The 27,874-nt window shown below is 40.8% G+C and overlaps 1 protein-coding gene and 1 pseudogene across 1 annotated transcript; both read right to left on the reverse strand.

Annotated features, from left to right (window-relative positions):
* LOC122754776 overlaps positions 1–1,231 on the reverse strand; it is a 180,305-nt pseudogene extending 179,074 nt beyond the window's left edge.
* On the reverse strand, positions 531–26,813 carry AKAP1 (A-kinase anchoring protein 1). Its single transcript, XM_044003235.1, is given in 15 exon segments — positions 531–4,262; positions 4,876–4,938; positions 6,015–6,088; positions 8,225–8,292; positions 10,786–10,936; positions 14,648–14,825; positions 18,468–18,595; positions 20,656–20,781; positions 25,128–25,727; positions 25,730–25,822; positions 25,825–26,307; positions 26,310–26,344; positions 26,346–26,547; positions 26,550–26,681; positions 26,684–26,813. Coding segments are annotated over 15 exon segments (2,523 nt in total). The 5' UTR covers positions 26,799–26,813; the 3' UTR covers positions 531–4,187.
* Positions 26,814–27,874: the final 1,061 nt, after the last annotated feature.

The raw sequence follows: 27,874 nt of genomic DNA on the forward strand, positions 1-27,874 counted from the left end.
GTGTATGTGTGTATACATATATATACACACACATATAATACATGCACATGCACACATATGCATACATGCCTATCTTCATGTATGCACAAACACATATGGATCCTTTGACTTGGTGTGGTAGTCCCCACCAAGGAAACATATGACAATGCATCCAGGTCAGCTGGCTCATCATGTGCAGCTCTGGTTCATATCCTCCCATTGGTTTACCACAAAAGGGTCCATCCAATGTGCTGAGGGGGCCTTCTGTGGCTTCTCCTGCCATTGTAAGACTATCAGTGGGGCAGACACAGGCTGGCATTTGGCTATTCCTCACCCATGCCACCTGGCCAACCCGTCTTATTTTATCATGTGATGGCATCCTTTCTTCAATTCTTCTTGCATCTTGCTCACAACTACCATAAGGCTCCTCCCACTGCCCTCTGAAAAATTTTCAGTCCTTCAGAGACTGCAGTTTTCCATGATTCATTGCCAAATACAGAAACCAATAAGAGATGGTTATCTTAAAAACAAAACAAAACAAACCAGGCCTCTTATTTCAGGATGTTTTGCTTCATTAAAAGAGTGTGCAGTTTTCAAGGTGGGAGGAAGGGATGAGGAAGAAAAGAGGGAGGAAAGATAAAGTCGATGAGATATTTAAAAATATATACAGAGAGAGCAGTAAAGTTCCTAAGGGGACATAGATGCAAGCAGGGTAAGTTTGTTATTAGTGAGTTAAATTGAATATATGCTTAAAAATAACACTGTAACAGAAGTTCACTTTCATATTCATTCTTCTTTATGGTAAAATGTTGTTTGTTAATGCGGCCTCAGACACTTGACACTTACTAGCTGTGTGACCCTGGGCAAGTCACTTAACCCCCATTGCCCCGCAAAAAAAATGTTGTTTGTTGATATTTAAGTTCACAATAAAAAAAATGTAAATAAGAACCTATTAACAACCTATTTGTTTTGCTTGTCCAGTTACATAGTCTCATGGGTAGACTCTCATCCTTTAGTCTATCAAAACAGAAAAGTCAACTATATAATACAGTGTGTCCTGAAAGTCTAGCTTTAAACTGCACTCAGATTTTTGAGACAGAATGTACTGAGACTAGCCTCCTGGATAATGTCCAGCAGGCCAGGGTGCTCTGGGCATACCTCCTGCCACCACAGGGAACCTAGAGAACACCTCAGCTGTGTGACAGAAGAGGAACCAGTCTCGTTCTGGGTGGGACTTCACTTTGTCCAACATCTTTTCACTTTGGGAACACAATCAAGGCTGAGAATCTGTCTGCCTTCTCCCTGGGAAGCTGGAGTTGTGAGGGCAGAGACAAGAACTTGGCCAATCACAAAAGGAATTGTTGACTATAAACAACTGGTCTCAGTTCAGGGAATCCCTGTGGTGGTCAGAGGATGGAATTCCTATGAGGCCTCTAACTGCTTTAGTAACTTTCATGTTGGGAACATGAAATGCTCCCTTGGGAGGCTGACCACTCATTACCCTTTCTACATAGACCCTGACACCCCTAGGTTTAAGGTAGAACAACTTGAGCTTATCTCATCAAGGTTGTCATTATTCATTCAAGAGAAACCAAAAGGAATTCCAATAAACCACAGGAACTACAGGATTATGACCTTCCTAGAGTTATTCACCCAAGATCCAGCAAATGACTTAGGGTCATCCTGAAATTAACATGCCATTTCCAAAAAATTTGCTTTAAAATGATGAAAAGAGGGGGCAAGCTAGGTGGCACAGTGGATAGAGCACCAGCCCTGGAGTCAGGAGAACCTGAGTTCAAATCTGGCCTCAAACACTTGACACTTACTAGCTGTGTGACCCTGGGCAAGTCACTTAACCCCAATTGCCTCACCAAAAAATAAAATAAAATAAAATGATGAAAAGAATAAGGACCATAACATTTAAATTTTGTATGAGACTCCTCATTCATCAGGCTCCTTTCTGGTCTCATTAAACATCACCCATTACTTTGGCTTCTGCTTTGATAGGCTGAGCATAGATAGGTCTATTGCCAGGGTTGCGTACTTATAGGAAGCCATATTGGTTGTTATAGGTCATTTTTTTTAAATTATAAATACAAATATTTCATTATGAACACCAGTGAAGAGAAATGTAAATAAAACTGAACTTCTGTTACCTTCAGATAGAAGAGACAAAAGATAATGAAAGACATACAGAAAAAATGGAATAGATTTTTAGGCTAAGCTGAAATTGTCATATCCTTCTATTTACTTAGGCTAACAGAAAAATCACTAACAACTGTTCATAGATCTCCTATTGCTTTTTAGAAAAGATGAAGGTTTGGGGGGCAGCTAGGTGGTCCAGTGGATAATCCAGGCCTGGATTCAGGAGGACCTAAGTTCAAATCCAGCCTCAGACACTTGACACTTACTAGCTGTGTGACCCTGGGCAAGTCACTTAACCCCCATTGCCCTGCCCCCCCCCAAAAAAAGATACGCTAAAGGTTCCCTCTCATCTCTAATGAGTAACAGGAACGATTTTGTATCAACCATTTTTTAAAAATCTTTTTTTTTTACAAGCACCTTGACCTTTCTTTAGTATAGAACACTACTTTCTCTGATTATGCTGCAGTTTCAGACATTCCATGGAGTCACTGTAGAAATGGCTATTTGGAGGTATACCACATAAGATAAAGTAGAGAGACCCATTGAAGTGTATCTATTAAAAAAAAGAAAAGAGATTTCATTCAGATGAGATTTCCAAAAAGGTAATTAACACTGGTCCAAAGTGAGCCCTCCCTGGGCTCTGGGTCTGCTGTTTTACCTGTTCTTATTAGCCAACAGAACCATCATCTATCATTATGTTGCACACTATCATTAGCTTGTACATAAAAAGACCTAGGGCAAATGGTACTTTACCCACTACTTTCAGTGGAAAAAGTTGGGCAGATCAACTTTGCTCACAAGCTTCCCATCCGACCCCTACCACTCTCACATCAGCAATTACATTCACACCCAAGAAAACAGGCTGAGGTTTATACAATTCGTGGATTTTTTTATATAAGTTTTAAGTTAGCTTAAATTACTTTAACAATTTTAAATTGCACGATTCTTTTGCCAGTCTAAAAAGAGCAAAGAATTAATCAAAAAGACACACCACTGCAATATTAATTTCATTTGGTTATTTTTTACAGATCTGTACAGCAGAGTAGCAAAGAATTCCTCAATCCATACCATACAGCAATCCTGATCATGACATCCTGTGCATAGGAGGACGGAAAGCGTCTGGCCAAGAAGCAGCTTTGGGAATGACAGCTGGAAGGACTATGCACAGCGAGTTGTGTCTACCTAATCGAGGATATCAGGGGTGGAAAAAAAGCCAAGTTCCCTTTCTTCTCCAGTGTTTCTTGTACAAAATATTACAGTGATTTTTTCTTTATATATTTACAGACTTTGCACAAATAGAAAATGGTTACAAATTACAATTAGGCTTGGCAGTCGGACAAGTTCTCTCCTTTGCCCACCTTCCTGGCCCCACTTCGGGGGGGAAAAAAATCTCCAGAGGCCCAAACTGTGGCTGTTGTCCTATACTTAACATCTGCAAAGTTTGGTTTCCTATTGATGAACAAATGAAGTCCTTGAGGAGGGTGTGTATGATAGGTGAAGTGTCATAAAGTCTACTTTTTAAAGAAGCAGGTTGTTCACATTAACACTAGACACACAGACTTAAGGAGCTGAGGAACAACAGACTTTAAAAGTAAAACAATCTCTCTCTCTCTCTCTCTCTCTCTCTCTCTCTCTCTCAAGCAGGCAACACAGCTCTGCTTAAAATGCTATTGTACCCATGAAACAGGAATAGCCATGACTTTTTTCTGGGGGGAGGGAAGGGGAGAAGAAAGTATTTTGATTTCATTTAAGACCAGTCCCTAAGTTGTGGGGTGTTTTAAATGGGGTTTTTGTTGTTGTTGTTGTTGTTTTTTTAAGTTTGAAACCACAATAGGGAGTTGTAAAGGTATGGCCTTGTGGCTTGAAAAAATATCCCTGTTTTCCATAGAGATGAGGTTATGTTTCCTTAGAGTGACCACAATATGGCCCAAAAAATGACTATTACGGGGGTAGGACAACATTTTGTATTCTGATGTGAAACAAGTCTTTCCCATGAGTGCCAAGCCCAATTCTAATACAGTGCAAAAAAAGGATTCAGGAGGTGGCTGCCTGGGGAGTAGATATCAAAGGCTCGTGTAGTAGCTGTCTATCCATTGAGCAAGTCCTCTTTCCACCAATGTTCGGTTTATGGACACCGCCTGGAAAAGAGAAAGGTCGTTGAAGGCCACAGCCACAATCAACTTCAAATGACAAGATACTGACGTTGTTCTAAAGTCACACTTGTGACACAAGGAACTGATGTGCCAAAAGGATTTTGAATAAATCCATTCTTACTATATATACTAAAGTTGGTATTCAAGATGATTTCTCACTCTTAACATTTAAAGCAATGTCTGAAAAACTTCCCCAAAAGGACAGAGAAGTGGTAGACTTGGGGTATGCAAAGAGCTATAATATTTTTTGACAGAGCCAGTTTGGGGATTTGTTTTGCTCCACTGTGGATATTTGTTATAAGCATTTTGGTTTTCTTTCTTTTTTTCTTTTTCCATTTTGGTGGGTGGGGGAAAAGAAGGGTAAAGAATAAGATTTCTTTAATTGAAAAAAATAAATTTTTTTAAATCTAAACAGATTTTCCAGAAAGAAAAAAAGTTAAGGTAACTAAAGTTTAACTCACAAAAGCAAATAAGTAGAAAAACAAGAACCAACCAAGTATACACTACAAATTAAAGAATTCTCTTAAAAGAACCCAACAACCCTAGTGCTATTACTACTAGCAAGGTAATTCAGTAAGAAAAATTCAAAAGGTATTACCTCATCCCCAATCATGCTCCACAGCTGTATGAGAGGCAGGCCAGTGGAATTGTAATTGGTGACCTGGAGATAGAGAAACAGAGGGTTAAAACAACCATTCACCGTAATTTTTAGAGACTGCCAGTCCAACCCAGTGCAATGACTGAATAAGGGCAACTCTCCCCAATGCCCCAAACAGGGACACAAATCAGGAGGTTCCTCTTTAGTGGGATGCCATGGGGATGGCTGCTTGCCCTGTGCTATTTAACATTTCTAAGGAATTGGACAAAGACACTAATGAATGCTCATGAACTACGCATATAGACACAAAGTTGGGAAGATAAACTAACACTATGAGTCAGGATTGGAAAAAGATCACGATAGACCAGATTGCTGGGTCCAATCCAGTAAAATAAGAAGAAAAGAATCTTCTTCTTCCACTTAAGTTTAAGAGAAAAATCAGATAAACACAAGATGGGAGAGACTAGTTAAAAAGCATCTAGTCTGGAGTGCATGGTGGATTATGAGCTCATTCAGGAGTCAACAGCATAACAGTCAAAAAGTTAATTTTGCTGCTTTATTTGCTGCTTAATAGGCTACATTGAGACATAATATTCAGGATGAGGGAGCTAATAATTCCCTTAAATTACAGAGAGATATCGTTTAATTTTGGACACCACATTTTAGGAAGAAACACTGGCAAATCTTGAAAGTGGCCAAGATGGGGAGGGCACTGAAAATCATGCCATATGACAATCAGCTGGAAGAAATGGGGAGGGGCTCCACCTAAAGAAAAAACTTGGAGGGGGAAGAAGGGAAACAGAAGGAAAGAGAACCAAATTGCTGTCTTCTCCAAAACATTTACACACAAAGGGTTTAGATTGCTCTGCTTGGCCATGGAGGGGCAAACTAGGAATAATGGGTAGCAGTTAAATGGGGAAGACTTGGGCCTAATCTAAGGAGGAACTCTTAAGAATTAGAGGAATCTCTAAGTAAATTGGGAAGCCTCTGGAGGCAGCAAGTTCCTCCTCACTGAAAGTCCTCAAATCAAGGTAGATGACCACTGAAAGGGAAAGTTATAGAGGGGAAATTTTGTTCATATATGCCAGGGACTAGATGGTCATCGAGTTCCCTTCCAACTAAGAACCTATTCTTCATACCTGAGCAAGTAGTGGTGTACCCCTGGTCATTTCATTGACAGCTGCATCCGCTTCTGGTGAAAAATGGTCCTCATCTTTGGAAAGAGTAAAAGAGGAAAGGGGTGGGGGAGGGAATCCAGGATTAAAATCTCACTTGGAGAAAACAAAGATGCTGATGTTCTGTTCCTTGGGCTAGGCTCTTGGCCAGAGAATTCCAGTGTTATGTCAAGGAAAATGCTGTAGATCCTAAGGATTTATTTTTTTATGAAAATCAATTTTTAAAAATCGATCCTTTTCAAGCCTCCATCACAATCTCTACAGAATCTATTCTCAATTTTTTCTTCTTGTTCAATCCCCAAGGCACTGGGACAACTTCAATCCCTCATTTACTCAATTCTAAAATACCTAATATGACCACCACCTTCAACCGAACCCTTGACAAAACAACAGTCTCCACTCATCTTCTTGTCCCCTTCTGTGTCAGATGAGAGCAGAGCAGAAAGGTGTGGTCTTGAGGCCCTTCTTCTCACTGGTCTTTTCTATCCACTATAAATATGCTCAGGTTCATTAGTCCTTAGAAAAAACAACAAACGCTACCTCCAATTCCTCTACTCATCCCAACTATTCTCCCCCTTTAAATACCTAAGTATCTTAAGAGTTGCTATTTAATGTCTGCACACCTCCTCACCACCTGCCAACATCTCAATCCCTTTGAATCCAACTTCTATTCCCATTCTACTGAAACTGTTTAGCTGAAGGCTACCCAGGACTTTATATCAAATCCAATATTTTTTAGTTGTTTTCAGTCATGTCCAACTCTTCATGACCTCATTTGGGGTTTTCTTGGCAGAAATACTGGAGTGGTTTGCCATTTTCTTCTCCAGCTCATTTTACAGATGAGGAAACTGAGGCTAACACAGTTAAGTGACTTTCCCAGGGTCACACAGCTAGTAAGTATCTAAATCCAAATTCGAACTCAGGTCTTCCTGACTCCTTGCCTGATACACTGTGCCACCCAGCTGCCCCAACTGAAGGCTACTTAATGACTTGACATCAAATCTAATATCCCTCTCAATCTCTTCACTTTTCTGAAATACCTGACCTTTTTCTCTTTCCCATTTTCTTATTCAGCTAAATTCAAATAGACCTATAAGTCTTACCTTTCCTAATTCCATGCTTAAACTATTCTAGGATTAGAATCTACCCTGCCTCCCCACTCCTCAGTGATTTCAAGACCCATCCCTGGTAAGGATTTGCCCATTTAACCTTCCCTGAAATCCTTAGCTAGAATTCCTCTCCTTGCCATGAATTCTTAGAACTTTCTAATTTATTCTATACTACACTTGCTTGTGTCTTCCTTTCCTCCTACAAGAAGATCAACTTCCCAAAGGAGACCTACAAAGTAGGGTAGATCAAACTGGTAAATCTGGTCACTTGGAAATGGTTCAGGGAATAAAGCACTGAGCCTGGAAGATCCAAGTTCAAATGTGGCCCCAGACCATCACAAGCTGTGTGACCCTGGAGCAAATCGCTTAGACCTTTTGTCAGCCTCAGTCTCCTCGTTGGAAAAATGGGGGGGATAATAATAGCACCTACCTCCTAGGGTGGTTGTGAGGATAAAATGATATATTTATAAAGCACTTTGTAAACCTCAGAGTGTTATATAAAAGCTCATTATTATTGTTGTTAAGAAAAGCTCTAGATATAGAGATGAGAGATTATTAGTCAATAATAAAATAATAATAAAATTAACAAAAGCTGACATTTATCAGTGCTTTAAAAGTCTTCTTACCTCCATTTCCTTATTTGACCCTCACAACTCTATAGGAATCCAGGTAATTTGCATTGTACAGATGGGAAAACTAAGTAAGTATCACAGAGACTGACTTGCCCAGGGTCATCTAGCACCTATCGACAACTGGGATCGGAACCCAGGTCTTCCTGCTTCCCAAGTCCAGTAACCCTATCTGCCTCTCTGACAGAAATGCTCAGAAGTGGTCGGTCTACAGACTAACAAAGGTGGTAGAATTTGGGCTATACAAGGAGGCTGACTGCATCTCAAGTTGGGGAGAGGCTAATGTCAGAAACAAGGTGAAAATTAAGGTGAGAACTATGCTTAGTATGAAGGAAACTGTTTTCAATCTTTCTGGAGAGAAAGTCTTTTATATCTGAGAACTGGAAGAAAAAATAAAGAAGGGGCAGGGGGCACGGGACAGCAGCCAATCTATTACCTGACAGAGGCGCCACATTATCCAATAAGACTTCTGCTCCTTGGAATGGCAGTGTGACAAAATCAGACCTGTAGAAAGGAGACAGAAACCGAAAAGCTTGGCTTTTACAACATGCTGCTCCTGTGCCTTTTGCTGTTATGTCCAGATTGTTCTACCACTGGGTCCTAGCAAGGTAGGCTGAGGCATCCACCTGCCCTACTTCCCCATCCCTAGTTTAGGGGAGCAAAGTCAATGGCAAATGATTCCATGGTCTGACAAACCAGGACTCGTGGGAATAACTAAAATGCAAAAATCTCATTCACTTCCCTTCCTATCATGACCATTCTTCCCTCCACACAATATCTACTGCAAGAAGAAATCCAGTGGGCATCACTGCATAGGATGGGGGTCGCTTCAAATGAATAAGCATTTATTAAATATGTACTAAGTGCAAAGGTATCAGAACATATTAGATGCTGGGAACACAAAGTCAAAAAAATTTTTTAATTTCCTGCCTTCAAAAAAAACAAAAACAAAAACAAAACAAAACAAACAGGGCAGCTAGGTGGTGCAGTGGATAAAGCACCGGCCCTGGATTCAGGAGGACCTGAGTTCAAATCCGACCTCAGACACTTGACACTTACTAGCTGTGTGACCCTGGAAAAATCACTTGACCCCAATTGCCTTACAAAAAACAAAACAAACAAACAAATGTCCTGCCTTCAAAGAGCTCCCCTTTTAGTGGAAAGAAGAAATACAAGATGTGAACAGACAAGTAAATCCAAGATAATAATCTGAGGAGGGAGAGAACATTTAAATAGGATCTAAGTGAGTTTAAATATTTTTTTAATAAGTCAACTATGGATTATTCATGAAAAGGCAGCATGGCTGCCTTTAGTCAGAAGACCTGGATCCAGTCTTGCCTCTGAGACATACTGTGTGAGACCATGGAAGAAGTATCTCACCTCTAAATGCACGCAGCCACAATAAAACAAGTTAGAGACCAGTAGCTAATCAGCAGAAGGAGTTTCTATAACAAAGATTCCCTAAACTAATAAAAATCACAGGTCTGGACGCTCCCTCCCCAAACCCCTCCAACTGATATACAAATGATGATGAAGAGGAGAAAATCCTAAAGAATATAGTATCCAAGAAATCAAAATAGTGTGCTTAACTTGATAGCTAGGTCCCAATTAGTAAGAATAATGAATCTCCTCAAGTGGTCACATTAGTTGAAATCACAATGCATATTTCCATTGAGCTAAAATCAATGACTGTATTTGACATAATTCTAATTTTAAATAGTACAAATTCCAATACAATGACTTTGGGGGAATTCATCTTTGCACTGATTACAACCCTGGCTGTATTCACAATGTTTATGAGCAGAAGGGAGGAGGGAAAAGAATAGGAATTGTTACTTTATAGTATAGAGTCCATGGTAAGCAAAATTATGAAAGCACCATAGTAAAGTTCTCTTCCTTAAGTATAGTTTTTGTGGGTTATAATGCATGCATATGTATTTAATTCAGTCTTTTTTTTTTTCAGTCAGTCTGACCCTGTGACCCCACTTGGGGGTTTCCTTGGCAAAGATACTGGAATGGTTTGCCATTTCCTTCTCCAGCTCATTTTACAGATGAGGAAACTGAGGCAAACAGGGTTAAGTGACTTGCCCAGGGTTACACAGCTAGTAAGTCTCTGAGGCTGGATTTGAACTCAGGAGATGAGTCTTCTTGACTCCAGAGCTGGTGCTCTATCCACTGCACTACCTACCTGCCCCATATAAGTATGTGTGTGTGTGTGTGTGTGTGTGTGTGTGTGTGTATACACACACATATATATACATATATATACATATACACACATACATACATATATACACACTTATTATATACTTAAATATCCTATATATATTAATCCTAATATATCCTCTATATATGTATTTGTTTATGTATATATAGATATCTATATGCACATACAAACATACACACCTATGTATACATGTATATACATACACAATCTTAAAAACATAAGATCCCTTTTATAAGAAAGAAAACAGAGTTTGGCAGAAATATATCCTTTTTTCTTTTTTTTGATGCTACCAGGGTTAAGTGACTCATCCAAGGTCACACAGCTAGTAAGTATCTGAGATCATATATGAACTCAGGTATTCCTGACTCCAAGGCCTATGCTCTAACCATTGTGCCACATAGCTGCCCCCAAGTAGAAATACATTCTAAGACAAAAGAGGAAAACTTCATGATGAGTATTAAGTGGAAAACTTTATAAAGCACTGAAATTTAAAGCAGTTAAACAAATGAATCTGTACTTTAAAATCACAACTCCTCTTGGACTACGTTAATATCCTTTATACTACATCAATCTAATTAATACTACATACTAATCAAACTGAACATTCATGATTTTTTAAGTTATTTAGAATCAACTAAGCAAGGGGATACAAGGGGAGATGATTAGCCTGTGATTGCAAGTTTATAATTCAACAAAACTTCTGCCTCTGCCCAAAAACAGATCTTGGCTCAGATCCTGGTCGGAAGCAGCTCAAGGCGATGTAACCTGACCTGATTTGTCGAAGAATTTCAGTTTTCACTCTTTTGTATCCACCGTAGTCCACGTAACGAATCTCAACTTCCTCACTCTCTTTGTAGTAGGCAACAACTTGGGCACGCCACCAGGCTCCATCCACCCCAGGGGCAGCACAGATTACAGCTACTGTAGATGAGCAAGGAGCAGAATGAGTAAGGGGAAAAAGAAATCAATAGGTCAAAGGACAGAGACAGGCAGTTTTCAAAAGGAACAAATCCAAGATATCAACAACCTTAAATGCAAATCAAATCAAAAGACGGTACACCTCACACCCATCAAACGGGCAGAGATGAAGGGAGAAGAAAATGACAAAATGGCACAAGTGGCTTCTGGAAAATATGCACACTAACACACCGTTGGTGGAGCTGTGAATTGATCTAGTCATTCTGGAAAGCAATTTGGGACTATGCCCAGAAAGTTACCCAACTATGCCTGCCCTTTGACCCAGTTATACCACTCTGAGATTCATATCCTAAAGAGCTCAAAAGAGACAAAAATATTTTATAGCAATTCTTTTCTTAGCATGAAACTAAGAGGATAGTTACCTATTATGGACAAATTATGGTACGTTAATGTAACAGTATTATTATCCCAGAAGAAATGATGAAAGGGATGTTTTCAGAGGAAACCAGGGGAAAAAAAACATAAAACGACAAAGAGTGAAGTGAGAAGAAATAAAAGAACAATTATACAATGGAAATAATATTAAAAAGGCAAACCACTTTGAAGCCTTTATAGGGGCAGCTAGGATAGTGGATAGAGCACTGGCCTTGAAGTCAGGAGGACCTGAGTTCAAATCCGACCTCAGACACTTAACACTTACTAGCTGTGTGACCCTGGGCAAGTCACTTAACCCCAATTGAAAGAAAGAAAGAAAGAGACAAACAGACAGACTTTATAACCAATTAATGAAATCACAAATCCAAGGATCCAAAGATAAAGTGCCACTGCTCCCCCCTCTTCTGCCAGACAGGTGATGAACATTAAATGCAGAACAAGAGCCACATTTTTAGCACTTGTTTTTCTGAACTGTGTATTTGTTATGAATGTTTTTTTTTCTTAATTATTCAATAGGGAGGAAGTAGGAGGAAGAGAAAATACATACTTATTAACTGGAAAAACAAGATGTAAGTTTAAAAAAAAAAAAGGATGAATATAGACGCACTGTGACTCCCTGGGAGAGGACTGAACAGTCTGTCTATACCTGATTAGCTTCGCTAATGAAACAGAAAGGTAGTTTGTTTCATCATGTCAAACAGACTATCGTGGGCTGATATTCACCAACTACCTACTACCCTCCCTGCCCCTTCTACCCAGGAGTATCAGTAGCTACCAATTCACATAGCCCCCTTTAATCTTACTTGCCAGGTATTCAATACTGGGTGGACAGCTAGTGTATTCTCTCCTCCCTAGGCTTACTACAAACAAGTCAAATATTTCCTAAGAAAAAAGTCAAACTGATACAGCTGCTTAGGACAGGACACTGGTTGACTAATACAGCATCTTCTGCTCTGTTCACACTCTTCTATTTAAGAGTTCAAATACCACCCCTATACCCCAGAAAACCCACTTTTTCTCTTCTTCAAATACTTGCCCAGACGGAGTAAAGGGCAATTCTACTGGCTATGTATCTCAAAGAAGAGTCTCAGGTGGCATTCCAAATGAAATAGCTAGGCCAGAAACTGGACTTCCCAAACCCCGAAGCTCCGTTGTAGTTAAGAGTCAATTCACGTTTATTATAAAACATCGATATTGATATAACACTATTCCAAGGTTCACAAACGCTACACTATATCTTCTTTGCCCTCATGTGACCCTGGTTAATACTGCCCCTATGAGGGGGCTAATACAAGTCTCTTCTCTGCATACGCAAGAGTACGATAAGCTCTGAAATGTCCGATGTTGAAAGGTCCTAACCTAGCAGTCCTGATCTGAATTCCAAACCTGACACTCTGCTCAACCATGATGCTCCCCCAACATATTCTGGACTACCCACTCATCTCTGGGGGACCTGCCCCCTGCAATGCAAAGGGACCCTCCTCTCCCAGGAAGAACGTGACCATTACCAAGCCCTTAGCTACCAATGCCTGCTGCTCCTCTAAGCCTATCCCATACAGTTTGACAAGACTGCATGAGAAGGCTTGCACAATTACCTGGCCTCCTCCCCATACCAAAGCTGGGCTTAATGGGCCATAATTCTACCCGAAATCCTCTCTCGTTGCATGCACTCAGAGCACACTGTAAAGGAGACTTCAAAACTGATCAGCACAGGGACTCCCACTGTGGAAGCTCCCTCCAATTGATGCAAACTGCTAACCTTCTGTTCCTTAGTAGGTAAGTCTCAGGAAGTGGCCTGAAGCACACAAAAAGTGACTTCTCTGGAGTGATCACAGAGCCAGCAACTGTCAGATGTGGGGCATAAAGCCAGAAGAGTGTCTTCCTAACTAAGCCTGCCTCTATCCAACTGTGCATAGCTCTATAAAGAAAACAAGAATAGCTCAGTCCTCAATTCTACCAACTAATAAGCATTCTTTCCTGATCAGTGATGTTCTTGCCTGTGATGGAACTTGAGTCAGATATTCCCTCACACATTGTCAGAAGGTTCCTGTTTTCATATTAAAATAATATTTCTTTGTTCTCAATTCCATGTAAAAACAATTTTTAACATTCACTTTTTTTTTTTTTAGTGAGGCAATTGGGATTAAGTGACTTGCCCAGGGTCACACAGCTAGTAAGTGTTAAGTGTCTGAGGCCAGATATGAACTCAGGTACTCCTGACTCCAGGGCCGGTGCTCTATCCACAACATTCACTTTTTAAAATTCTGAGCTCCAAATTCCCTCCCCTTTTTCTCTTTTCTCCGCCCACCCTGAGAAGATAAGCAGTTTGATAAAGGTTATACAGGTGAAATCACGGCAAAAATATTTTCATATCAGTCATGTTATGAAAGAAAACGAGACCAAAAAAAATATACCACCAAAAAAAAAAAGTGAAAAATAGTATGCTTCGATCTACATTCAGACTCTATCAATTCTCTCTGGAGTGGAATAGCATTTTTCATCATGAGTCCTTTGAACTGTCTCATATCACTGTATTGCTGGGAATAGCCAAGTAATTCACAGTTGAATGCTGTTACTGTGAACAATATTCTCCTGATTCTGTTCACTTAGTATCAGTTCATGTAAGACTTTTCCAGGTTTTTATGAAAGCATCCTGCTGATCATTTCTCATGGTACAATAGTATTCCATTACAATAATATACCATAACTTTTTCAGCCATTCCCCAATTGATAGATAACCCCTCAATTTCTAATTCTTTGCCACCACAAAAAGAGCTGCTATAAATATTTTTGTACAAATAGGTCCTCCCCAACCCCACTTTTTAAAAAATCTCTTTGGAACACAGACCTAGTAGTGGTATTACTGGGTCAAAGGGAATGTAGTTTAATAGCCTTTCGGGCTTAGTTCCAAATTGCTTTCCAGTATGATTGGATTAGTTCAGAACTCCACCAATACCATAACAGTGTCCCAATTTTCCCATATCCCCTACAACATTTATCATTTTCCTTTTCTATCATATTAGCCAATTTAGTAGGTGTGAGGTAGTACCTCAGAGTTGTTTTAATTTGCATTTCTCTAACCAACAGTGATTTAGAGCATTTTTTCATATGACCATAGATAGCTTTGATTTCTTCATCATATCCTTTAACCATTTAGCAATTGAGGAAGGTTCTCATTTTTAAGAGAGGTTTGGGATGTTGCTTCTTTTTCTCCTTTGCTAGGTGTCTCAGGACCACCTAATTCCTCACCATCTCAGAGCAGCCTTGACAAGTACTTGCCTTCTACTGGTGTAGGTAAGGTTGGAATCCCTGGCTGAGAGTAACAGAGGTACATCTGCTGGTCCAAACTTCGGAGTGCGTGGAAGGTAGGGTGCGTATGCTGCTGCACAAACATGTGCCCAGCATTCACCTGGTTGACCACAATCACTTCCACAGTGACACCATCGGGGAGCATGAGCTGCCAAGATAAGGAGAAAAACAAGAAAAGATGAAGAACACAAGTGATCCCGACATCTAGTACTTGGGAGGCAGAAGTCCTGGCGATGTGTAGTCAGACTGGAGAGTCAGCAACTCACTTTTCTGGACACAGTTCTCAATCAATTTGTCCCAGGTCTAAGTTTTTATAAACCCTAATGGGGGCAACTAAGTGGCACAGTGGATAAAGCACCGGCCCTGGATTCAGGAGGACCTGAGTTCAAATCCAGCCTCAGATACTTGACACTTACTAGCTGTGTGACCCTGGCAAGTCACTTAACCCCCATTGCCCCGCAAAAAAATAAATAAATAGATAGATAGATAAATGAATGAATGAATGAATGAATGAATGAATGAATGAATGAATGAATGAATGAATAAGCCCTAATGGACCGGGCACCATAAGCTAGAAGGGAAATGGATTCAGTTTCTCTGGCAAAGGGTCCATCCCCCCCAAAACACTGAATGCCTTATTCCCCTAAAGATAATATTTTCATTAAATAGCTCTAATCAAGAAGGAAGAGCCAAAGCTCCAACCATGCCACAATAGCAAAACCTCTCATGGTAGGCTTGTGGATAATCCAGGATGTGCTCTCCTTCCCTGGCATCCTCACTGCTGCCCAAGAAGCTTGTTGTCACCTTTCTCCAAGAAAGGAAGAGAGAATTTCCATTTCAAGATCTCCCATCTGGCCCCAGAGAAGATGAAAAGGGAGCAGGACCTGAGTGGTCCCTCAGAACACATGCAGCTCAAGACCTCCAGAAGATGTTTAAGGTATAAAGGTTTCATGGTAGGTTTCAGCAGCACTTTTACTATGACACCAGGAGTCCAGAAGGAATCAGGGTAGAACAAGAATTAGCCCTATACAGGATGTCCTAAAAATCTTAGTGCAGTTTTAAACACTGAGGCTTTGGTTTGAGGGCATCCTCTATATCAGGACTAGGACCCCTGGTCTCTATTCTTTAAATTCTCTTCTGTTTCCCCCCTGGGCCTTTCCTCTCTCATCCCCAACCTTTACCTTTCTTTTGTTGTCTTTTGTCCCTCTCCTTATCCCTTCCTGAAATATAGGGGTAGGGGAGGGGAAAATTAGGAAGTTAGGTTGTTACTACTTTTTTTTTTTTTGCAGGGCAATGAGGGTTAAGTGACTTGCCCAGGGTCACACAGCTAGTAAGTGTCAAGTGTCTGAGGCCGGATTTGACCTCAGGTACTCCTGAATCCAGGGCCGGTGCTTCACCACTGCGCCATCTAGCTGCCCCAGGTTACTACTTCTTAATAGACAGTCACTAACAGTAAATAAAGGAATGTTGCTTTGGAATTTGACCAACACTGACAGCCAGACCACCTCCCTATCCCCCCAGGAGAATTCTAAATGCCCCTGCATGCTACACATTTCCATAGGTTACTGAGGCCCTTTCCAAACATCAAGGACACAATTATTCTCTTTCATGCCTAGTACAAGGCACCAAGTATAAATAGTACCTTCCATGAGTCTTCCTCTGCCCCCCTTGCCTCCCCACCAATGTCTCCTCTCTCTTTAAGAGACCTATTTCTAATTCTGCCTTTTCCCCAGCACTGCTAGCAACAAGCTCTCCACAAAGGCACTCCGACCCATCCCCAAAAACATTTATCTAGGCTCCGGAAAAATGCCCCCAAGTACTAACAGATGAGAACAGGGAAACCCAATTCATTAAGAATAAGATCAGCACCAAGCCAAGGTCCCCATTAAAATACTTTATAATGGTTACAATGAACAGACTTATCCATCAAAGCATCCCTTATAATACCTATCCTAGTGTCTTGAAAATAGTAGTTTTTTAAATATTCATTTAATGAAACAACTACACTTCGCCTCCACTGTCCCACTAACAATGAACCTGAACAAGCATTTCTATAAAAATGTATTTCTATTTAGATTTTTTTTTGGTGAGGCAATGAGGGTTAAGTGACTTGCCCAGGGTCACACAGCTAGTAAGCATCAAGTGTCTGAGGCCAGATTTTGAACTCAGGTCGTCCTGAATCCAGGGTCAGTGCTTTGTCCACTGCGCCACCTAGCTGCCCCATATTTAGATTTTTAAAATAATCTTTCACTTGTAATGTTTCAAAATGCATACAAAATATACCTCAGTCAGGAGGTGGGGAAGGAATTTAGGATACTCACAGGCAAAGAAACATCCAGCCTGGCTGCACACCTGGCCTGCAGTAACTGTGAGAATGGATCTGTGGAATGACCATTAACTGAAATCTCTTCATCCAAACAAAAACCACAAAGACAGTTTTCAATGAGTAGTGAGTATACCCACAAAGTCCTAAAAGCCTCTTAACACTGAGATTAGGCATAGCTGGGGTGTCTGTATAGAAGCATATCTGTAGTACATTCTGGGAATTCATTTCTAGTGTGCCAACAGATAATACTGAGTATTCAAGAGGTACAGAATGGGCACTCATTTTAACTGTGTCAGACATGAATCTGCCACTGGCTACTCAGAGTAGAAAAATTGAGAAGAGAATATCTACTTTTCCTCACATGTGTTAGAAAATAAAGGTGAGTGGTTAAAGCACTGGCCCTGGATTCAGGAGGACCTGAGTTCAAACCTGACCTCAGATACTTGACACTTACTAGCTGTGTGAGCTTGAGCAAGTCACTTAACCCTCACTGGCCCAAGAATAAATAAATAAAGTTGGGCGCCTCTTCCTCTGACCAAAATGTGACATTCTTATCACCCAGGGGGCAAATTTTTTTTAAAAAAGGAAAAGAAAAGTAACATTTTATTGCCTGTATATTCTGCTGAAAAGGACTGGTTCAAAGAAAATAAAATGATAATCAGAGATAATGTGGTAATTTATAAGGTGGCTTACAGTCTAGGCAGCATTTCACAGTTAGGTAGGTTCTTTTATTTTTGTTTTTTAAAAGGTTTACAAAGAGTTTATATAGCTAAGTACAAGACAAGAGAAAGCAACTTAAGAAAAATTCAGAGAATTGTATCATGTCCCACAGATATATCCAATTTTTAAAATAAGTTTTATATTTGTTTTTACACTGAAGTCATTTCTGGATGCCTCCTTACTTAATCCTTGCTCCCTGGGAATTGAACTCTCCCTTGGAATGGAGAAAAATAGATAAGTAAGGTCCCATTCATTCTCAGGAATAAAGACACCATCGGGCAGTGAATACCCTCAAATCTATACAAGGCCAGGTTTGACAGTATGATTTTAAAAGTATCAGTGCACCAAGCAAATACAATTCCAGTTTGTTTGTTTTTTAAATAAATATTATGTTTGCCCAAACAAAAACAAGGACCTTCTTTGGGTCATACACAAACACAAAAAGGATCAGGGGTTCATCATTTTAAGCTACTATATCCCATAATTGCATTTTTCCTGGGCTTCTGTCCCCATCCTGTTTTCCAACCCCTCTGAAAAAAAGGTGACTGGTTAAGTTACTACCATTGAGAAACTAACTGGAAGAATCACACACCCACCTCCTGCCATTCACTGACTATAGAAACATTCCCAAATGGCCCATGAGTTCAGGTCTTGTCTTGGAATTGGTGGGACACAACTTGGGGGAAGGAAAGAAAATGAAATATGCCCCTAGTTTCCCATCCTTTATCTGTCAAGGGAACTTACCCAGGAGGTCATCGGAAGAGAAGGCAGAGTCAGTGAAGGAAGTGGAGGAGCATAAATATTGGTCAGGTTCAACTCCTTGAACTTCTTACCAATTAAACTAAGTGCTTTGTCTACATGATGCTGAGACCCTAAAGAGAAAGGGAGAAAATATCCATAAGAAACAAAGGAGGGGCAGCTAGGTGGCACAGTGGATAGAGCACCGGCCCTGGATTCAAGAGGACCTGAGTTCAAATCCAGCCTCAAACACTTAACAATTACTAGCTGTGTGACCCTAGGCAAGTCACTTAACCCCAATTGCCTCATCAAAAATAAATAAAAAGAAAAAATAAAAAGAAATTAAAAAAAAAAGAAACAAAGGAAAAACTCTTACCACTCATCCAGGATTCCCTTTTTAAAAAGACAACAGTAATAATTAACTAATAATGCCTTTTGGTTTCATATCACAGTCATTTATGAAAATGCCATTACTCACTTCCTCCATCATTGAAGCCTCCCTTATAACAAAGAAGATTAATTAAGTAAAAATGATACAATGACCACACAATAATGTTTACAACATTCTTCCCTAGTAGTCTCCTCTCTGCTAAGAGGAGGGAAGTATGTTTCATTCTTTGTTCTTTTTTTTTTTCCGGGGGGGGGGGGCGCCTCAATGAGGGTTTAAGTGACCTTGCCCAGGGTCACACAGCTAGTGTCAAGTGTCTGAGGCCGGATTTGAACTCAGGTCCTCCTGAATCCAGGGCCAGTGCTTTATCCACTGCACCACCTAGCTGCCCCTCATTTTCTGTTTTGGGACCTCCATTGGTTTTGTTTTAATCACTCAGAGTTCAGGTTATTTTCCTACTGTTGTAGTCTTTGTGTGTTTTTCTAATTCTACTCATTTCCATCTGTATCAGTTCATAGAAATTTTTTTGTTTCTCCGAATTTCTCATTTGTCACTTCTTACATCACAATAATATTCCATTACATTTTTGTATCACAGATGTTCAACTATTTCCCAAATCAATGGCCATATGCTTAGATTTTCTTTGCAACCTCAAAAAGTGTGGCTATGAATAGTTTACTATATATTGGACTTCTGTCTTTTGACTTCCTTGGAGTGGTAGGATGGCCGATTCAAAAGAGTATGAAAAAGGTGCAGCTAGATGGCACAGTGGAAAAAGCACTGATCCTGGATTCAGGAGGTCCTAAGTTCAAATCTGACCTCAGACACTTGGCACTTACTAGCTGTGTGACCATGGGCAAATCACTTAACCCTCATTGCCCCAAAGGGGGGGAAAAAGAGCATGGAATAGCTTGGTCACTTTTCTTGCACAATTCTAAATTGTTAGTCAGAACAGCTAAACCAACTCATAGCTCCTACAATATATTAATGTGTCTATCCTATCCTTCTCACAGCTCCTCCAGTACTGAGTGTCCCCCTTTTTTGGTTATATCTGCTGAGGTATGAGGTGATATATTTCTGGGTTATTTTAATTTGCATCTCTTATTTAGTGATGTGAAAGGACTGTTTACATATGGTTTACAGTTAACAATTCTTTGATGATCAAGAATCGTTCTTCAATGAAATAGAGAAATCAATGAGCTTTAAAGAAAAGGCATTATTAAGGGTAAAACTAATCCAAAGGCCTTTTCTTCTCAGAACCAAATAACCTTTCAAATAACAGCAAACAACATTAGTAGTGGTTCGAACTCCTTAGGAAATAGCTAGATATATGTTTCAGAAATCCAGAAGAATTTCATATATCATACAGATAAGAATTAAACAGAAATATCCATAAAAGGAAGGTTCTGGTAAGAAAAGCTAGAAAGGAAATACCTCTGAATCTTCCTTTGTTGGAAATTCAAAGATTTTGGTTCTAAGAAGGTTCATAGGCAATTTGGCAAAACAATCCCAGATCTATTACTTATTAGGAGTGTGACCATGCACTCTTAACCTCTAAGCCTCTTTTTCCTGATGAGAAATGGATTAGAATGACTGAATGGGGAGCTGAGAGTAGGGAGAGTAACTTTATTCTTCCAGGGAACCATCTTCCTTGACTACCCCCCCACCTTATCAAGGTTCTTGAGATCTGATGAGTTGATTTATAAGCACAAAGATAAACCACAAAATTATGCTTAGGACACATGCCAAGCCTTGGGTTGCATTTTGGAAGAGAAACCAGGCAGATAGCAAAAGCATCCTACTGACCTTCTATATGGCAGATCTGGAAGTTCTGAGTATAAGGTAGTGTTGAAATGTAGATCTTGGCACCAGATGTTTGTTTCAGTAACTCACATATCGTCCCTGTTTTGCCAATTAGCCGGCCAACCAAGGCTTCAAGAAAAGGTAGAAGAGTTACATGGTAAGCTAATTCCATACCAAAACATGTATTTACCATTGTTTTAGACAAAGTAAAAGCCTATATCTTATTTTATGCCAGATAAAGCAGTCCAGGCAAATAGCTTCAGATAGATAAAAGGACAAGGTTTTTTAAAAGTGAAGGGGTGGGGGGGGGGGGGGAGTAAACTCTAGGGAATCCTTTCCCCATTTATTCTCAGTTACTGAGAAGGAAAACAAAAGGGGTCACAAGTTACTGTCTTCATTCCAATTATACAGCACTCACACACCTGCCCTTCCAAGTTAAATTACCATGGCCGTTTGTTTCTCATAATTAGCAAAAGAGAGAGCTCAAATGGAAAATAAAAATCCAAGAACTAGCTGTCTAATATCCTCAGGCTACTGTCACCAATTCCAAGCAGCCTGGAGCCTTCAACACATTTGTCTTTGTTTACAAATCTGGGCACTGAAGTTAGGAATACAACACAAACTCTGAAGAAGCCAAACCCCAATCATCACTAAAAGAATACCACTTAAAACCAGGATTTTGATCCCCACTCCTAACAGCTGTCCCTTCTTCCAGAGATGCCCTCATATTTTGCCCATGTGTTGAGAGGATAGTCCTCTGAGAAAGAAATCTGAACAGGAGACTCGGACCAAGGGAAGGGGAGATTAAGACTGGGAAACACATTTTTTGATCCCAATATGGATGCATTCATTCAACTATGTGGGTGCCTAATAGGTGCATAAGGTACTGCCATGCACTGTGGGCATTCTGGGTAGCCAAATTTCTTTGAGTCAAAGAACCCTGATAGTGATATTTCATTTAAATGACATATTAAATGTGGCTCCTTCTACTTCAGAAACAATTCATAGATCTCTACCTTCCTCCATCTATGTTTTTCAATAGCAGTGTAGCTTAGGTACACTTACTCTAAGTTTGATCACAGTACTCCCAAGCTCAAGCAGATCAGGTCCCCTAAATGAGAAGAGACCATAGGAAGGTAAATCACCCTGTAAGGGGTTAAAGGAAGAAGCTTTTTTTTTTTTTAAAGGAAGAAGCTTTTAAATAACTCAGTCTTAGAGTTTAGGATCATACAAGAAGCATCATTCTCTCTAACATCCAAGTAGTTCTAAGATTGCTTGGGACTCTACTTAATTAAGTATTCTCCTCTCTACAGTATACTTTAAATCTAGACAATCTTAAAAAAAAATGTTATCTATCCCTTTTTTCTAGTCAGTCGTCCCTTTAGTTTTCCAAAATAGCAGGCGTTAAGATCTATCCTTACCTTTGGCACTTCTATCTCCCAGATTGTGAGCTCAACCTTGTTGGTCTCAGTGCATGCCTGGGAACTCGAGTGACTTCTCTGTCTTCCTAAGGCCACATCCACTGTCCACAGAATCCATGCTGTTCACTCTGAACCTACGAGGGGGAAGAAGTTTGTACCTTACACACGACAAAAATCACCAATAACCCATAAAGCATGTAATTAAATTTTCCAAGAAGGTACAGAGACCCACCCACCTCCCACCCCCAACACAAGTCTCAGTGTGAATGCCATTTCAGTCTGAAGGACGATTATAAACCTAAGTGCCTAAGTGGAGATAGGATGGGGTGTAGGTAGATCTAATTTTAGTCTGCCACCCACAGTTTTACTTGCATTATTATAGGAGCACATCCAACCCCAGAGGCTCTAGTTCAGAAATGTTGAAACTAAAACCAAAAATTCAGATGCCTCACTTAAAGAGGTAAGGTGAGGGTGGGGGAGGGGTTCCTTGGTTGACTTGTTGGTTTAGACAGGGCCCATCACAACGGAACCTCTTGGGCACAGAAGAACCAATTTCTCTTCTTGTTATTTGGGTCTCACTTAAGCAACCCATCAAATAGGTCTTTGTCAATTGTTTCACCACCACCTTTCCCAACCCAACCACTCTAAGAAGGGGAGATCACCTAACTCTCCGATACTAGAGCCTGCATACAACCTCCATCTTCTCAGGAAAGCTTTTCCTGAAGGTTCTGGATTCTTGAGTCCCCCCTTCCTGATTAGAGGCCTTTTCCCCTACCAGAAACAAGAAGAAGGAGAGAGGCCAATTTTGTTTTTGGTTCATATTCTATAAGTTCTTCTGAAGTCATGTTTATCCTGCCTAAAATCCTCCTGACGAGTATTAAAACTTCTAGAAGGGACCTCAGAGATCACCTGGTCCAACCTCCTCATTTCTTGAGAGGATGAAAACTCAAGCTAAGAAGCAAAATGATTCCTTGAGCCCCATAAATACAGAATTCCAACATAAGATCCTAACTACAAAATCCTGGGGTTGTTTTCTACTACAATGATTCTATTTTAGGACCCTACCATTTTGAGTTACATGTAACTGAGCAAGGGCTAGCTGTTAAGGGGAAAAAAAAATCCACTCCATAAAACCCCCGCTTTTACATTGTTCCCTAGCTAAAAGGTGACCCAAATCATCACTAGCTTCTATCCGCCCTCTATCTTTCTTCAGTCACATCCCACATAATTGCAAGGCAAGAGAAAAATTTGAGAAGCAGAGACTACTGTTTCATGTCCCTTCCAAAAGAAAGTAATAATGACCCTGTATCCTGGAGTTGCCAGACCAGTAATCTCTCCTTCAATGTGTTCCACAAGTACCTAACTTCCATCCCCTTGCTATAATTCTAAAAGATTATGCCCCTTGGGCAGCATACTTCTCCATAATGCCAGGCAGGAAGATGACAGGAGGGAATCAGGCCCTTCATTCAGTGTACAAGTAGCACCTCTAGAAGCACCGCCCAGACTGACTACTAATTTAGCACACTGGGTGTGAGAGGGTCTCAAGTATTAACATGATGCTGCTCTTGGATCTGTTTTCTAGCTCAAAACAGAGGAATCAATGCCTTGAGGAATCACAGGCTTCCTGACTGTGAAAGGGCAACAAGTCTCCGACAGAGTCCTCTCCTCCAAGATGATCAAAAAGAATCAGATTGGGTAGAGGTGTTTCTATCCTGGAACAACCTTCTAGGTACAAGCCACCCTCTAACTTCAAGTGAACAGTTTGAGCCTCTAAAGAGAGTCTCTTCTATTTTCAAGAAGGAAGACATTTTAGCTCAACATAAAGAAAAAGCTACCTAGGAAGTCAAATTGTCCAAAACAGAATAAACTGCCTTGGGGCTAGGCCTACAGACCAAAGAGGGGTGACCACGTTGGTTGGGGATGTGTCAAAATAGATTCTGGTCAGATAGCTTCTGAGGTCACTTCCTACTTAGACTGTGGGATTAAGGAAAAGTTTCACACCTAAAATTAAAGGGAACATAATAAGAAAAGAGCTATGGAAGAGTCCAAGGTTTACCTGAAAGATAAGTTATTATTGTATGTCAATACTGGACGAAAAGGAGCACAATCTAAGCCATCCCTCCCCTTGGAGCCAAACCATTTTATATTATGTGATCAAGGGTGTATCATAGGCCTAAGAAATGGCCATGTGCCTTAAATCAATTAAAATAAGGGTTTTGATCATCCCATAACACATTCTGGGAGGTAGCCAACCCAGGATTGGGAACTGCTGATCAAGAAATTCGCCATTCAAACAATACCTGCTAGGTCCATTTTGAGTAGCCTGGGGGATATTAGACAGGTTTTTAATCACAGGAAGTCTCCTTTGGGATGGTTTTACAGCTGTCCAGTCACAGGCCCAAGACAGGTTGGCTACTGGCTAGAAATCGTCCACCAGATTTCTGCAAATGAATGTGTTACAGGGACTACTAGCCCGGAAAGCCTCAATATCTCATGGCTACTAAGAGAAGTGGCCATCTGTTGGGCTTTCCTCCCAATAAGGCAAGAAAGGACACAAGCAAAGCCACAGAAACAATTTCAAGTAAAGAAAGCATTAAAGAAACAGACCATTAAAAAAACAACTTTCTTCTCTATATTTAATCTCTGAAAGAGCGAGTATCCTCCTTTAAAGACCATAAAAATAGACCTATAGTCTGCTTTTGCCTTTCAATAACAAGCCTAATTTTCAGAGGTTACACTCCACAGAGGAACACATTCAACACTGTTCCAGTGAAGGTTTCATCCATTTGACCCAACAGTCACCTAAGAGCCTCAGATATATCTCAATTATACAGCCCAGCTGCTAAGGATACAGTATCAAAAAGTCTCTTGGGTCATAAGAGTTGGAAGAAGGAATTTTAAAAGGCACAATCCACAACACTCAAGTGGGAGATCTTTGAAAAAATAACCCCAAAACCCTTAAAAAAAAAAACAGGTTTGTTAAGAAGCAGGGGCCAGAATAAAGGGGAACCCACTCCACTTTCATACTCTATGTTGACTTTAAAACATTCCTACCTCCAGACTGGTCAGCCTCTGTCTCTGTGGTCCATCTATCCTCTGTCCCCAAGTCAGAGGATTCCCCTTTCAACACTCCATTGCTATAGGACCCAGTCCCTTCCAGCAGTGGAGGGGTAAGCGACTTGTTGCTGGGGCTTAGGCTGGTCTCCACGGAAGAATCTTCTAGCCCAGAAGTGCCTGTAGAATCTGAACAATTACCAGAAGAGGATACTGACTGAGCCCTCTGGCTGTCCTCTGACATACAGGTGACACAGCTGGTATCCTCTACCCTGATGCTGGCCTCCTCAAATGCCTCACTGTGCTGGATGGCTTGGGGTGGGCATGTTGCCAGGGAGATACGCTGGGCAGAATTCTTTGGCTTGCCATCAGGGGCAGCATTAGACATGAGGCTGTTCTTTAGACAACTCACATAGGTCTTCTGCTTGTTAGTGAGATCATCTTCCTGGGGGCCAGGCCGGGAACTGGCCACTTCCAGCTCTATTGTCTCTCCTGCTGCCATCATCGGTGCTTCAATCACAGCCCTGCTGAGATCTGAAGTGTTCTGCCCCAAGACAGGTTTCTGGCTGGCTAGGGCAAAGCTCTCCTCTTCCATTGGGCTTTAATCCAATTCACCGAGGGTTGACAGTTGTGTTGCTTAAGGTCACCCACTGTTTTCCCTAGTACTTCTTCCTTTGCTGCTAAGATCACTTTGAAATGATTTGCATGGCTGCCTGCTCAATATCCTCTCTGATCTCTAGAGGGCTTCCTTTCTTCAGCTCTCCTGTGAGGTGGTCCCCATCTAGGTAACCTTCTCCAGATCTGCTTCCTCTGACCTGATGAGCCAGTGCCTCTTCTTCCTGTGACAATTCTACTTGAGTTGACTCTATGAAGTTATTCAATACTTTCCCCAGGCACTCTTCCTTCTGCACTGACCTGACTCCCCGAGATCTATTTTCCTTCCCTTTTTCTTCTTCCATCATGGCATCCTGTCTGGGAATTCTGTTCTTGAAATCAGAACCAACATCATGGAACAAACCACCTTCTTCAGACATACTCTCTCCCATGGCTGCATCACCTGTTCCTTCTATTCCACTCGTCTCCTTGACCTTCCCCAAAGGGACATGATGCTCAGAAGGAACCTCCAAATGGCCTGGCCAGCCTCTCCCAGGTATCCGATTGAATTGGGAGTCTTGTTTTGTAGTTCTATTGCTTCATGGGGATCAAAGCATCCTTTAGGGTGGAAGTGAAGACTCTTTAGGAAAAGACCTTGTTTCCTCTTGAGATGCTGCCTTTTCCAATTTTCCACCGTCTTCCTTGTGTGAGCTCAGCCGGAGCTTTGTGTCTGCGGTGCCAGAGAAGGTGCTAGAAGAGTCTGATTTTCTTGGAACCAGATGTGGCTGTGATGGTACAGTGACAAGTTCCATGGAAGATTTCCCATAGTTACTATCTCTTTTTCTGGAGGCAGTGAACCATCTGATGGCAAAGGCACTACTCTGGTGTAGCAGACTTCTTCCCTCAAGAGGGATTCCTCCATGGGGGTGTCTGTCCTAAGATCTTGGGCTGTGGCCCCGCCTGCCTGTCATGACTGCTGACATGCTCTTTTTTTCGAGAGAAAAACCACCACCAGCCGATGAGTGGCCAACACTCCAGGCAAGGCTAAGGGAAGATTGCACGGAACTGTATGGCCATCCTGAAGATTCAGCAGTTACACCTATAGAAAATGAGAAAGTAGCACAAGTTCAGAAGGAGGTCAGTTATCTAGCCAAACAAAAACTTTTCACATTACCTACTTGCTATTTCTAGCCTCCTACTACAGCATAAACGCAGAGGGGAGAAATCCGGTATCAGTTACTCAATGAGCACTGTTAACAATGGCAGTTATTATTCAATCTTCCTGTCCAATGGACATTCCAGTCAGAGATTCCTTGACAATGATGACTGAAATCCGAATCTCATCACAACTCTGATGCCAACCTGCCATTCAAACAGATACCTCAATTCAAATCAGTGGCCAGATATAAAATCTGCAGGGGTCCAGATACTGTCTCTTCTGGCAATTCTGGCTATTAAAGTACCTTCATGATATAGTAAATATAGTTCTGACCATGGAATCAGGAGAACTGGCTTCCAAATCCCACACTGGATACTTACTAACTGGGAAAGCACGGACAAGGCTTTTAACATTTCAGCTTTTGTTTTCCTCAGCTGCCAATTGGGGCTACCTGGAGTTGTAAGAATCAAAGTGGTGGAGTGTTTTGTAAACCTTCAACCACTATATAAACATCACTTACAATCACATTCCTACTCAATGTACATTCCATTCAGAAATTCCTCTACAACTCTAACTTGTACCCTAATCTCATCACAACTGACACTAACTTCCCCATACAAAAACTTGGCTCAAGTCAACACATTTATTAGCACCCGCTATGTTTCAGGCATTAGGAAAATGAAGAGAAAGATCAAACAATCCCCACTTTCAAAGGAGAAAGACTACAGCATGTACAAAGAAGTTAAATGCAAAAAATGTCAAGAACGATGGGGACCCAAGACAAGATCTTGACAGTGTTCCAGGAACTTGAATAAGGAATTTAAGTAAAGAAAGAATACTATTATAGCTGGAAGCAAGAGGAAGAGGAGGACAAAAGAAAAGATATATCAGAGAAGCAGCACCTGAGCTGGAAGGAAGAGGATTCTGGGAGGCTTATACATTTTCTAGGCCTATGCAAATGCTCAAAGAATTGGTACTAAGAGTTCAGACAACA

This window comes from Dromiciops gliroides, chromosome 4 (genome assembly GCF_019393635.1).
Source record: "Dromiciops gliroides isolate mDroGli1 chromosome 4, mDroGli1.pri, whole genome shotgun sequence".
NCBI classification, from domain to species: domain Eukaryota; kingdom Metazoa; phylum Chordata; class Mammalia; order Microbiotheria; family Microbiotheriidae; genus Dromiciops; species Dromiciops gliroides.